General features: G+C 39.0%; 1 protein-coding gene across 8 annotated transcripts in view; it reads right to left on the reverse strand.

Annotated features, from left to right (window-relative positions):
• ELAVL4 (ELAV like neuron-specific RNA binding protein 4) overlaps nt 1-15,320 on the reverse strand; it is an 89,948-nt gene that overhangs the window by 72,006 nt on the left and 2,622 nt on the right. For 4 of the 8 annotated variants that reach the window (XM_006762782.2, XM_006762779.2, XM_006762780.2 and 1 more), the window contains exon 1: nt 14,369-14,647. The exons of 1 other annotated variant lie outside the window; for it this stretch is intronic. In XM_006762782.2, the coding sequence (XP_006762845.1) occupies nt 14,369-14,377 (9 nt within the window). In that variant the 5' untranslated portion in view covers nt 14,378-14,647. Of the gene's footprint in view, nt 1-13,615; nt 13,968-14,368; nt 14,648-15,320 lie in introns of those variants that run through there. 3 more of the 8 variants (XM_006762783.2, XM_006762777.2, XM_006762781.2) reach the window with 3 other exon arrangements.

The raw sequence follows: 15,320 nt of genomic DNA on the forward strand, positions 1-15,320 counted from the left end.
TTTTTTTTGCTCACTGCCGAATTTTCTTTGGGGCCCTATTTTTCTTCCTGAATAGATCGTGGGCATTTTTAGCACAAGTGTAGTTCATCACCACCTCATGATACTGTTCCCCTTTTGTACTCTAAGGTCGTTTCCAACTCAACTCCGTTCAGCAAATGTTATTCTCCCTCCCCCAGTGCTTTGAACAACTTGGTAAATATTTGCTGAATTGGGCTGGATTCATTGAGCAATGACTATGTAGGTAACCTTGTGCCAACAGCAAAGGCTGAGGCTTAAAAGTAGGGGGAGATAAAAAGGTCATTATCACAGCACCTTCACCTCAATAAATCTGAACTTCTAATGATGCAAATGAGACATGCATGGCAATCATATACATTCCACCAGGCAGACTGCAGGGTGTTGCATTTGTTCAGGAGTGGCCTTTGCCTGTGGTGGGAATCTAAGTCCCACTTTCCCCAGACATTCTACTCCTTGAGGGCAGGGGGCTGTATCTCCTTTCCTACTGAATCTATTTAATACCCACAACAACCCTGAGAGGTATAACTCGTTTTAAAAATGTGGAAACGGAGAAATCATGTCACTTGCCAATGGTTATAAAGGTTAGCAAGTGGTACAGTAAAAATAACAATAATAATGATAACAATAGTAATTATTATTTTTCAATGTAAGGAAGACTGCCCTTCATTTATTATTCTCTATATGACTCTACCACAGGATTCTCTTCCCATACTAAGATGGTAAACATTCTCTCTCCCTGAAGGAAAGTTGAAGTTTATAATTTGAGATATTGAGCTCTGGTTGGCTTCTTTTCTGCTGCCAGGTTTAGTTGCTACAAAAGACACTGAATGGCGTTAGGACAGGTGCATCTGCCACTTTGTAGGGAAGGACATTCTTTAACACAAAGTTTTCCCAATACTCTCCCATTCCCTCCCCAGTCCCCAAGTGAGAATTAATCCAACGTCAATATAATTCAATAAATCTTTATTGAATACCTACTATGTGCTAGGCACTTTTCTCAGTACTTCCAAAATAAAATACACCGCAAGAAAGTCTCTGAGCCTGTCCCTCTTGTGATTAAATATCTTACCCACTTTCATGTGAAGTAAAACCTCAAGGGCAGCCAGGGAACCCTCTAAGACAGAGACCAACTGAACCACCTATCTTTGTAAATTGAATCACTTATCTTTGTAAATCAGTACAATGCTAACCCATAGTAGGCATTTTAATAAATTTTCATGGAATGAAAAAAATCTTTTAAATTTTGTTCTGTAATTAGACAGACCTGGGTTCAAATCAAATCCTGCCCTAATCAATTACTGGCTATGTAACCTTAATTTACCTTTCAAAACTTCAGTTAGATTATCCATAAAATAGGAAAATTAACATTTACTTTTTAAGATTGTTTTAAGGATTAAAGGTGATGCTGTGGGTAAGGCACAGTGCCTGATTCATAACTAGAGCTCCAGAAATCAAAGCTAAATTCATTATTTCCCGTCTTACCTCTAGGTCACCTCCACTACTTATTGTTGTCATCATTATTATTGTAGCTTCAACTGGGTAGCAGGGACAACAAATGAGGTTTGCTAGTTAAATATTCTGATTAAGAGCAAACCCCAACATATACCATACAGACATCAATTTGTCAAAGACTTAGAATACAATGTTCCACATCAATTCTGAAATAGTCAGAAATCATCCTTTCTTTAATAATTTGGGAAGATTCTAGAGATTTTATATTGTATAGCTCTGAAAAAAGTTGAGTTTTTCTCCCTTGGGATAACACAGAGCTCACTATCATCTAGAACAGGAGTTCTCAAATTTTACTGACCATGATCCAACAAAACAAAACAAAAATTATATTGAACTTCATATCACAATTCAGAACACAGATAACTGAAGCAAAAGTTTTATAATACTTAACCTTATTAAGTATCAGCCACTGATATTTTCTTTTCTATTATATTCCATTCTAGCATGCTATTGTTTTAATTTCTTTAAATTCTGGTCAAGATCTAGTAAAATAATTGGCAAAACTAGAAACTAATAATTTACTAATATTATTATCTGTCTCTTAGAATGTATCAAGGATATAGTTTAACTGACCCTCCCATTAAGCTCTGAAGTTCTATTAATTCCATTTTATATATTAAGAAACTGAAGGTTAGGTGACTTGGACTAAATAGACTCCCGCAAGTTGATGACAGACCCAAGACTCACAAGTCTTCTAACTGTGGTTCAGTATCTTTAAAAAAATTATAACTAAATTCAACAAACATTTATTGAATACCTACTATGTGCCCAACATTTAAATAAGAGAGCACTTGACATGATCTCTGCCCTCCAGGGCTCACAGACTACCAGGAGTGACAAGCATAACTTGATACATGCACTTGGATGTTTAATAGGTGTTTTTCTGTTCTGGAGGAAATAAGCTTACTCCCAAACCACTGCCCATCTGGGCACACATTATCCCACAAAATAAGCATGGTACCTGTTGGTGAGAGAAAGCAGTGTACTCCTTCAATGGCACATTTCTTTACCACCTGAAATAAAGTTGATATTTTTCCTCCTACTGTTTTTGGCACTGTAACCCTAAAAGCAATTCGCAATGTGACTCCACCAATGAGCATCATCGTCATAACATCACCCTATGATTAGAATAGTTCTTTAATGATGATTCCCTCTGAATAACCAATATCTACTTTAGAAACATCTTTAGGGTGACTTCAATTTCTGAGAAATCATGACTCAATAAAGACAGCTCCTGACCCTGCAAGACAATCAGGAAACTATAGTTCTCTGACCTAAGACATTCCCATAGCTATCAGTTCAAACAAAGTCGAAACTGAGTCAAAACACCCTATGCGTTCTAAATCATAACTTCTACTTGTCTCTCTGGCTTTATGCTTATACATCCTAAGCTGCATTTGCACCAGAATATTTGTCATTCCTTAAGCAAGTTCCCATCTTGGTGTCTTCACTCTTACTCTTCCCTCCACACAGAATTCTCCTTTCTCCTAATTCTTCTGCCTACCTAGCCTTCCTGGCTCCACTCAAGGCCTCCATGAAGCCTTGTTTCCTTCCCCCAACAAGAAAGAAGGTCTCTCTCTGTTGTCCATTATACCTCCTCAGCCAAGACACATTTTGCACCCTGCCTGTTATTGTCCTTATCGACTACATTGGAATATATATTAAATGCTGCCACATTCCAAGGGGCACCTAGAATGTGGTTTCTATGCAATAGACATGCAATTGTGTTGGCTGATTCCACACGGGAAAAATTGATCTAGAAAATGAATTGCTTTCCACTCCCTGTCACCCCCTGAGAAGTGAACTTTGGCCAAGCTAGATGTATTCCCAAACACTCGGGAGCTAGGGCTTCCGATATTGCTGAACATATAACCTAAGGCAGGTGGCTGAGCTTTATTTTCTATAGAAAGGGTTAACAGTACCTGTCCTAACTACATTAAAGACATCAAACTGACACCATCGGACACAAATTATACAGTGTTAAGTGGATGTGAGAAATGATCTCCACCGTCACAGGTCCACTTCAGTAGAACTGTGCTGGGAACAGCTGAAGTCCTAGAAATGCAAACTTGCTCCTCTGTTCTTGGAATATTCACACAAGCAAATGGTTTAGGAAGAATACTGTTAAGAATATACCAACTGTGAGTCCATACCTCCAAAATTCATTAATTGGAGACCTTTTAAAAAGATTTTACTAAAGCTCTTCTTAGCTCAAAGGCTATTTTTTTTTCTTGCAGATAACCTTAAGCCAGAGGTATAAAGCAGGAAGGAATTGAGATTCAAGTATTGGCTTAAATATGGATGAATTTTCAATTTTTAATAATACAAACACTTATCTAGCAAGAATATACTAAGGATATCCACTCTCCTGCCCATTCACCTGCTCAAATCTCTCACTCAATTATTTCTTTCTGGCCTTTTCCTTAATAAGTGTGAGATTTTTCGAGGCTAACCTATGCAAAAACAGCTCTTATACTACCCTTTCTTCAAAGTCAAGACCCTTCCACAGATATATTTCTGCCCATACAAACACATTCTAAAAATCAATCACATTCTAAAAATCAATCACCTTGTGCACCATTTACAGGCTGCTTACAAAATCCCTAGGAGAACCTTGGTGAAACTTTGAAATAGGTACACATGGAAAGAGAAAAGTTCTATTGTCTGTCTGTTTCACAGTAAAGGTCTTTCTTATAAAAGCATCCAGCCTGCAAAATGACACTTGGAGGATCAGATCAATTTAGAGCCCCTCCCCCTTGTTTTAAGGGTGAAATTGAAGGAAAGAAAATGACTCCCCTTAACATCCTTACCATGATGGTATGGAGTGTAATTCAAAATCCATGACATTAAAACAATGTTCTAAGGCAGTGATGGCGAACCTTTTTAGCTCGGCGTGTCAGCATTTTGAAAAACCCTAACTTAACTCTGGTGCTGTGTCACATATAGAAATTTTTTGTTATTTGCAACCATAGTAAAACAAAGACTTATATTTTTATATTTATTTTATATATTTAAATGCCATTTAACAAAGAAAAATCAACCAAAAAAATGAGTTCGTGTGTCACTTCTGACACGTGTGTCATAGGTTTGCCATCACTGTTCTAAGGCTATGTTTTTAGTTTAAGTCTTGAACCCCTTTAGGGACTCTTTGTATTGTTTCCTTGCCCACACTGGTCACAGCAATAGGTCCAAATTTAAAACAGTTTGTGAATTTATTTAATGTGCCTATATATTCACCCTCCAGAGCCTTGGGAAAAAGGTGCAAAATTAAGCTTGGCTTGACACCACCCGCTACCCCTTCCAAGTGTGTGTGATCAACAGCTACGTCAGTGCCTTGGGGGTGATTTTCCTTCTTTCTCTTCCCTCCCCTTCAAATGGGAGGGTAATAAATTGAGGGCCAGCCTTCTGCTCACATCTCCAACACCTCTTCAGTCAATCTGATCACTTCTGGAGCTGTTTGCACGGCCAAAGCCATCCGTCACCCTGCCTCACCAAGCAGGAGAAGGAAAACTGATGGCATGTTAGAAAAATCTCATTAAGCCACTTTTTGCTTCAACCTCTTCACTACTCCTTGAGAGAGAGAGAACTTCAAAATTCACCCTATTAGGAAAACAAGAGGAATAGAGAAAAAAAGCTGATGTAATTAAGGGGGAAAAATAGCTCCGAAGTAAGTTGGTTTCTGGGCCAAAGTCAAATAACTCACAGGTTATATTACCTATATCTATATCTATATCTATATCTATCTATGGCTAACATTGAGACCATATCAATTAGCCTTAACCCATTTTTCTTTCTGGTTGACTTCTGAATTTCCCGACAGACTCTTTCATGAAACTAAAAAAATAGCACTGATTAAAATTAATTTTATATTCACCTTTTTTCTCTTTTAATGACTACATCCCATATTAATTCTAATTTTGAAGGAAATCATAGACATAACTTCCAAAATCCTAGGAGAATGCAGAAAACTTAAAGCCACACAATCCCAGAGAAAAACTGAGGGCTTGTCTATGTTTAAAAGCCACCATGAGTCACACTGCCCCACGAGTTTTGGGGAGAAGATGGAGACTATGAGGGTAACATGTGATGTCACTTCTCCCCAGGACATCTGGCCTGAGCAGAAAGACTGATATACTGAAGGGACCTCTAATGCCCTCTAAGCACCTTTGATATACAGGTTCTGTGTATGACTGGTGCCTTCCAATATCGTTTCCCAAATGATCATCACAGAAACTCCATGAATCAGGCATTACCACTCCCATCTTAAAGGTGGGAAATTGAGGCTCAGAAAGCTGAAATACCTCTTCCAAGATCACCCAATTACTACTTGGAAAAGGCAGGATTCTGACCCAAATCCACCTGACGTTAAAGTCCTTTGAACTTCCTGGTTTCTTAAATCAAAGAGCCATCTCTCCAGAGGGTTGCCTGTGCACACACACCACGAAGATCCCTTGGGTCCAGAGACAGACTCATGGTTCCTTGGCCTCTGAGCTGCCCCTGCCAACAAAGACATGGGAATAACGGTATCTAGTAGAAACAAATCTAATTTTTCTACACGTACAAGTCGATGTAATGTGTTTTTAGTCCCATCTGCAGACTGGCCCTTTGGGTCCTAATCACAATAACCAGGTTGTTTTCAGGATTAGAACCTTCTCCATTACAGAGGTGATTAAAATATAATCAAGCTAGAAAGTTATCCTCCCCCAAAGCCACGTAAAACAGAGAAACTCCAAAATAAAACCAATTTACATATTTTAGCCCAAATTAAAAAGCAAAAGCTAAGGAATCCCTTTTAATATCCTGAATAATAAATGCACATTTATGTAAAGCTTCCTTTGGGGAACGGTTACTATGAGGACAACATTCCCAATATTATTCATAAATATCACTTTTGTTTTTGGTGTTACAGTAAGAATCTGGACTTGTGGGAATTGTACTATCTGTACCGAATGCAACAACAGAGATAACTAAGACATGTCCAATATCCAGAATTTTATTTGTGTGGTTGGCTGCATTACAAAAAGTAACACAGAAAGGATGAGTCAAATCTTGTCAAAATCACAAATTGCAGAGACTTAGTAGTTGACTCCATTTTAAGTGAGCACTTTCCTACTGAAAGTTTCATTAGTCAAGATTGCAAGTTCTTAGGCTTTCCACTACAGGCTTTTAAATAGCATTTAAAGCTAAAGTTTATCATGAACGCTTATTTACTACTACTGTATCTTCAAAGGGGGCACTCGAAAAAATGTTCAACGGAGCCTGTTATTTTTCATTTACAAATTAGAAAGCAAAACTCTAAAGGGTTTATACTGGCAGCTTAGGAAAACACAGACTACTTGAGATGCCATTATTGGTACATCCTAGGGTGCAGTGAGGGTCATGGCTGCCATTCTATTTCTCTCTCTCTCTCTCTCTCTCTCTCTCTCTCTCTCGCTCTCTCTCTCATACACTGAATGCAATATCTAAGTGTGTATGACAAAGAGACTCTATGATTTCTGCTCCACTAACAAGCTTATAGATTGCACAGGGGCATGCCAAGAGGGTCACTAACTTCTCGGGTCCTCCTTAGAAGCTAACATGGGGAAAGGCATTCAAAGAATCATTTCTGTCAGAAGCGAAGCATTCCTATTTCTGTAAAATTAACAGGTTCTACCCAAACTCCATCAGCCAGCTGATGGAAAATAAGTTCCTTCCAACTGTCCAAACTGTACTTTTTCCTGAGGGTGAACAGCTGGATACATGGAGTCTTATAGACAAAAATGTCCAGATCCTTTACTTTTATCTTTTGCAGTCATGCCTAGACTCTTATAAATACGAAAGGAAATACATTTCTGTACTTGAACGTTCCAACAGGTCTTTTCTCATAATTTGACATAAACCTCATTGTGTAACATCCAACCTTAAAATCCCTCACCCCAACTTTATCCCCAATCACAGGGACTTAGCCTCTAACTATGTCTTTTGATCAGTGTCAGAAGAAAAAGAAATAGTGACCCTGAATTGTACGTTCCAAGAAAGGCACATAAGTTAGTCCTCAACAAATACATCTTCATCCAACAAAAATGATCGTCAGCCTCTACTATGAACACTGTTGACAAAACAACTTCAAGGGCTAGCTGTTAGAGAAGAGTAGACAGTCGAAGGGAACTGATTCATAGAATGAGCAGGAGTGGATTCAATCCCACAAAGTTCCCAGAGAGAGGAAACCTCTCAGCTGTGGTGTTTTTTTCAGAATTCACCATCTTGGCTGGAATTGTTTCCCTCGTTCTTCACATCCTGAAAAAAAGAACTATTCTTTTTATAGAAAAAATGTATGAATTACATTTTTTTATAACTTTAAAATGAGTAATTTAAAAATTAAGCTCAATTTTAAATGTTATTTTCAAACTAAGAGTCCAAGAGAATTTATTTTCAGGAGAGACCTATAACTTGTGATTTATTTCCATTAAAAAAATATAACCCTGGCCTGGTAGTTCAGTTGATTGGAGCATCATCCCATACACCTAAAAGTTGCGGGTTCGATTCCCGGTCAGGGCACATGCCTAGATTGCAGGTTCGATCCCCGGCTGGGGTGCGTACAGGAGACAACCGATCATTGTTTCTCTTTCAGATCAATGTTACTCTCTCTCCTCTCTTTTTCTCTCTATCCATTCCTCTCTCTCAAATCACTAAAAATACCCTCAAGTGAGGATAAAACATTATATGTGCTAGTTTCATATTTTATTTTTATGGTTAAAAATAAGGCTTCCCCCAAACAATAACAAAACCCAAGCACAATAACCGCACTGACCTTATATCTCCAACGTTTTCACTGCTTTCTCAACCAATTATTTAAAAATCCCATTATGGCATTCAGCATTTCTTGATTCTTGCAGAGGGAGGATCCGTAGTGAGGAGGGTAGAAATAGCTCTGATATTAGATACAACAAGGATCTGAATAATAATCTTCCCCAAAGCAAAAATGGTCAGTTCTAAAATGGTCTGGCAAAAGGCAAACTCTCAGGGTTGGAGGGAGATCATGGGCAAAAGAGAAGGAGAGGAAGAGAAAGCTGCCAGCCTGTTATAGGAGCACTGATACAACTTAAGTTATTTCTCAATGAATGTACAAGAAACAGCATAAATATTCCCATTGAGCTGAGTGGATGTGAACATCCAAAGCAAGCTAGCTGGCTGGCTGACTGCTTTTTCATTTTTTGTTCTTTTGTAACAATTCCATTTCCGAAGCGTTTGATTCCTAACACTGATGCTCCAAAGCTTTTGTGAGCACACTGCCTGAATACTTAATGAGATAAACAATAAACAAAATGGCTCGTCTCTGGTGCCCCCAGCTAGCATCCCAAACTGGATATAATTAAAGGTGTGAACAAGCAAACAAGGAAGTAATGAATCTGCAAAGTCAAGGTTCTGAGAAATTATCTGGCATCCGGAACAACACCAGTTCAAATTTATCACTCATTAGCTCTTATAACGGCAAGGGGCAGACCCACATGTTGGTACTACCCCGCTCCACTCTTGTCCTCCAGCCTTTTTTTCTTTCCATTTCTAGATGGCTAATTTATGACAATTACTGCTGTGACAACTCCCACCCACCTAACCACCCACAGATCACCTTTCATTTTACCCGTAGAGAGCTGCTGACCTATAAAAGCCTTATACCTTAAAATACGCTGAGAATTTAAAAATACAAAGATGTTCTCAACACACACACACACACACACAGAGACACACCCCACAAACTCACAAAACAAAGCATGAGATGCTAACCACAGCCACCCATCTTCTCCTTGTTTGTTTGGGTTTTTTTGTTTGTTTGTTTGTTTTTACCAATGGTTAAAGATTAGGTTCAAATGCTCCAAAGCAAAAACAACTCTCCTTCTATATACTCATACGTTTTCATTCGTATCCAGCCCATGATTAAAAGGGTAGCTTCTAGCTCTTAAATATGATTATAGATTTTAACGTTAATAGTCTTCAAGAAAAATGTTTGGTTATTAATAGAAGTCTACAGGGTCTGGCTATATCTTTTTGAGGAAGTTTTGCCTTTTTCTAATAAGATAGCTCTTAGAGTTTGTGAGGAGAAGATGCCTCTTCATAAGGGGAGCCAGCCCAGTTAGGTTTTATTTCCACTTTTGAATGTATATATACTTGCATGTATGTATATACACATTTGGTTATACCAAATAAGAAAAGCGTAAGACAGGTGCAGGATTCTAGAAACATACATGCTTACGCTGATACACACGCAGTGTCTCTCTCATACGTATACTTTCCGCATGTCTCTCAAACGGATGGGAGAATGGATAGTGGCAATAAAATGTTGACCGATTTCAAAAGGGGAATAGGCCAATTCTGTATGATATGGCCCATCAACTGGGAAACAGTAAGATAAAAGCCTGAGAATGTTTATGTCCCTTCATACCCCCCAAATTCTCAATGACATTGGGGAAAAATACTGCATTGCAGCATTTGCCAGCGCACCCTCATATGTCTAGCATCCACTGTCGATGTCACCAACAAATGTACATATTAAGTGTCCAGGCACATAAATAAGTGCTAGGTGGCCACAGATCATTGGGCCCGAGGAAGAAATTTGTCAAGGCCAAAGTACTTCTGTCCATGCACAATGACCTCTATCAAGACCACCATTCCTTACTGGTGGTACACACAGATAATTTATTTAATTTTTAAAATTAAAATAAAGCATTAAGATGCAAAGGACTAATTGAAGCAGCATATCTCCTTATGGGCGGAATAGCATTTAGTCTCCATACAGGAAGAGAATACACCCACAATAAGGAAATAGTGCAAAGGGAAGAAATAAAAACCAAAGAAAAGGACTTGCCGGAGGAAACCCTTTCATTGTTCACAGTAACTCTTAACTGAGAAAAAAACCCTTAATTTACCCTCAAATTCTTTCAGAAATATTGAACACACACACAACACAATGTTCATGCAATGACTTCTAGATTTGAAATTTCAAATAGATTACCCCCAATAGAAATGCTAAGTTTAAAATATCTGAAGTCTAACACGTCCCAAACCCTATTACAAGACTGAATTTAGAAATAAAATGCAAATGCATAGCTAATTTTCTCTCTTTTTCTTTAACAAAATATACTATTGTTATTACCTCACAACAATCTGGCCTTCCTCTCATAACAAAATCCTTGAATATTCAAAGGACCAAAGAAGTGTTATAGAGAAAGAAAAAAGTTTGAAGGTTTTGGAAAACTATCAAACAAAAATAAGCTCATCTATATTTGGCCAGGAGGATGACTTGAATGAATGGCAGTTAGGAATGAATGGGACTGAGATCAGAAATGAACGGTTAAGGTTTGTTAGTTTTTTTTTATTTTAGTTTTGTTTTTAATTAAAATTGCTTTGTGAATCACTAATTCTCAAAGGAATTTTTCAGCTCTTTCCCCACCTACATTCATTTCACCCTTTCAAAATTTAAATATTAAATGACTTAGCTATTATTTACAATGAGATATACGGACATTCTGATCATTAAAACTGTGATGAAAAGGTGTTTTTTGCAGAAACATTTCCAATCAGATTTTCATTTCTCAATAAATGCACACTTGCTGAAGTCAAGGCGCACCTCCACATGCAGGTAGCAGGCATTAATATTTTTAAGACAAAGAAGTGGAAAAGGTCATCAGTAGAACCACGTGTCTTTTTGACAACCCAAGCTTAGGGGACAGTGCCGATAGGCATTGCTTTACCCTAACTAAAAAATGCTGAAAAATTCTCAGAAAAAAAATCTGTATTAGAGATAATAAAAACAATTCTTTTTTTAATAGCGACATGTTCACACACTCAAAATATGAGAGCAAGGTTCAAGTAAATGACAAAAATATTTTTATTTATGTTTATCCCAAGAGTCAAAACAAATTTGAATAAAAAATCTCCCACTAAGAAGATATAACAAAAAGAAGCATTGGCAAGGAGTAAAGAATTGGGGTCGGAGGAGTGTGCGGAAATTTGCAATGGAGAGAGTAAAAAATTAAGAATAATTTCAATAAAGCCAATTATATTTCTTAACCTTTTACTATCTTTCAGTATTTTTTAATCTCTCCTTTTTGGACTTAAAATTAGCTACCTGATCCTGTATCAAGTTTGTCTACGAGGAAGAAATCGTGACAGATCATGGTTTCAGTTGCTTTTACGTTACATCCTATTCGCCTGAGTACTATACCTTTCCGTCCTTCTGGTACCCACCATCACGAGAAAAAGAGACTACTAGTAAAGCACGCTTCAAGAAAAAGCGAGAGATGCCTGTCACCAGCGCACACATGGGTCCCAGACATTCAGAGACACGGAAAAAAAATCAGCTTTTCACTCAGTTTATGCCAAGATCAGAATCGCAACCAAATGCCCAACAGAAGGCAGTGGTTGCAAGGGCAGCTTATGGATCTGTGGCTGGAGATATGAGAGGCACAGCAAAAGGCTAGAATACAGGTTTTCATTTATTATTTTTAAAAGTAAAATGAGAGATACAGTGAACTCCTTGGAACTGTAGTATCAATATCTGATTTAGTCAAAATACCACTCTCACCTAGCACAAAATCATTGTTTAGGGTAAACCTATTCTACCTATGGATGGATATTTGCTGGAAATTTTTAAGAAATCATTTTCAGAACCTATCAGCTGTGGGAGTTTATTATGCTTCCGTCAACTTCATTCAATATAATTTACATTATTTTTCAAATAGCCTCGTAGGATTCCTTGCGATTTTTTGCACGTACAGTTTCACAGCAGGGAAAAGGAGAGAGAGAGAGAGAGAAAGAGAAAGAGAGAGAGTGAGCAAGATTCCCTACCCTCCCTTCCCCCTCTCCTTCTCTCTCTGTTTTTTAAACAAAAAAAGAAGAAGAAGTAAAAACAGGGGAGACAGAACAGATGCTTAAAAATAGATTTCTAAAAATCACTGTAAGCCAAAGTTAGAAATGTAATTAACACCTATTTATAAAGAATAATTAAAGTTGGGCTGGCCACAAAGAACAGCAAAGATAATCAAGGTCCTGTGCCCCCCTCCCTTTTTACACTGTTTGCAGTGTGTTCTCATGATAGCCACCTGCTCCCTACTCGGCTTTTCCTCTGTTCGTTTCCCCGGCAACCTTTCATTGGGTTTTCCTCCCAGCTATCGCTTTCAGTTGGGCTGCTCGGTCTAATCTTATTTGTTTTACACCCATCAAAACAAGCAGCCAGACAAAGGCAATCCTCTAAGAATGGGAAAAAGACCACAGCTTTGTTATAACATCTATGCAGAGCGAAAAGTCCTCCCCAGGCTTTTCTAGTGAGAAATAAGTGAGAGGGATATGAATTTACAGCCTCTCCCCACACCCAGTTTTGAAACCACACGAAAGATACTGCTGGTAAAAATTCAAAGTCAAAGTGAGCACTCGCGGCATCTGATCTTGCCATTTTGTGCCATATCTTCAGGGTCAACATCAGGCGAGGAGTGACACGCAAGGAGTTTCCTTGCTGCTGCTTCTTCCTTTTTTTCCCCTCTCTCTTCAGAAAAAGATGCTAAAAATAGATTTACTACTTTGGCAGAAAGGTTTTCCATTTCCCCTTCCACATCCCAAAGTCCTGTTTCACAATGCATCTGCTGGTACTGACCCTCACCTCCTCTACCCCTCATTCCTAGCCTTCCCCATCACTCCCAGCCGGAGACTGAAAAAGAAATGTGCCTTTAACTTTAACGGTCGTGCACTTCCATTGAAAGCTCACAGAGGCAGTGGACCCGCCAGCCAACAGCGGCCGTGACATTGTGATTGTCAAAAAAGACACCAACCTCGCTTGGCTAAAATGTGTGTTCTGTGGAAGAGGCAGCATGAGTGCCTGGTGTGCATGCAGTGCCATCACACTTGGAGATGGATTCTGGTTTTCGGAAAAGAGAAATACTAATAAATGCACGCGCGCGTACACACACACACACACACACACACACACAATCTGCACAGTGATTTACGATGCACAGTCCTCCATCCTTACACACACACACACACACACACACACGCACGCACACACACACACAATCGGCTGGAATCTCCACACTGCCTTCCTCTTTTCACTTACCATCTTCAAGCCATTCCACTCCATCTGTGATCAGAAGAAGATGGACCCTCACACAGTGTGTCAAAAGCGGAAAGAAACGTTATGTAAAAGCTGACATTCCTTCTTACAGAGCCGCTGCCCAGAGAAGGAAGCAACAACTCAACACGCCAGGCACCGCTACACATACAAGCCGCCTCCTCTTTTTTATGAGGTCATGACAGGAAACTCTTTGAAATACAAGATGCAGCATTTACTGAAGCCCAAATAAATCACTCTCTTTGCTGTTTTGACTGCGCAGCCCCCTGAAATACAACTGCCCATCTCAACGCTCAGAATCCAGGAGCTGCTGCCTCTCAAGGTTTAAATTCCCAGCACAGAAATGGAAAGACTCCTAACCCGGCTGCATCCACCGCCTGCCCCACAAAACCCAGGCTTGTAGACAAACCCCCTCTCCCTTTACAATGAGAAATCCCTTCTTTTGCCATTCTGGTCTCACGTAATATAACCTCTTTCAACAAACCAGCAGTTATTTCAGCCCACCTTCACCCCACCCATGCCTTTATGTTGAAGGGAAAACTGACAATGACCTGTTAAAAATGACAATCTATTTCCCCACTGCTTCTCAATAAAAGGACCTACCCGCACTCTCTACACAAAGAGACAGTAAATGTAGGAATCAAACAGCAGCAGAGAACTAAACTCTTGGTCAAGGTGTAGATGCTTTTCTTCCCTCCAGCAGCACAAACCACAGATTATAAATCTAGTCATACCTACCATAACCATTCTTATTGGCAAATATTGGGTCTCGCAGAGCTTCGACTCTTCTCTTAAAATTTGCAAAGGTTTCAGAATATATTTTTAGATGACTACTATTGTTTTATATTTTTAAAGATCCACAAAACACAATGTGGATGATTGTAAAGTAAATCAATTATTTTAGGGGGATGGGGAGAGAAACAAAAACAAAAACAAAAAAAAAAAAAGAAAGAAAGAAAAGGAGCAGTGAGCTGAAACCCCTGATTCTAGGATGTAGATAAGAACAACTGAACAGAGCCTTGCTGAAATTGGCTCGAAGCTTCCCCTTTTTACATCCATTTATGGGACCATCTGTCAGCCGAAGGCAGGATCTGATTGGCTGGGGAAACGCAGGGAGGCGTTGCAACATCAGGTGCTATTTAAATTAGCTACTGCCAGATTGACGATGTTAATGATTTGGTGACCTCTACAACAACAGAGAAGGGATTTCTGAACTGCTTCTTGTGTCTGGTAATTAAGGCTGGGCTGAAGCAACAACAGCCATACTTGTATTTTTACCTTTTCCCTCCTCCCAGCTCAAAAGTACTGTAACAACTGCAGGTCACTGGCGGCTTGTAAACCTTAACAGTGGGAGTGTCCTCCTTCTCCCCGTCCTGAGGGCTGCACCACCCCACCCCTCGGACAGAGGGCTTTTCCAGGATGGAATATTTTCTACCACCTTATCTTTCTCGACAGTTGCTTTCTAGCGAAATGCATATTTAATGATCTGCCTCTAGGCTTAAGGATACAACAAAAGCACTTCAATGTGCTCATACATCTACATTTTAACTTTATTTCCCAGCACTGCTGATTTTCAGTAAGCAATGCTCCTTCTGCAACTAACATGGCCAGTGTTTCAAAGGAATGCAAGTTTGAGAGTGTGCTTGCTCCATGAACTAGGCTCACAAAAGTTTGCTTCAGAAAACTCTTT

The sequence above is a fragment of the Myotis davidii genome, unplaced genomic scaffold, assembly GCF_000327345.1.
Source record: "Myotis davidii unplaced genomic scaffold, ASM32734v1 scaffold539, whole genome shotgun sequence".
Lineage (NCBI taxonomy): Eukaryota > Metazoa > Chordata > Mammalia > Chiroptera > Vespertilionidae > Myotis > Myotis davidii.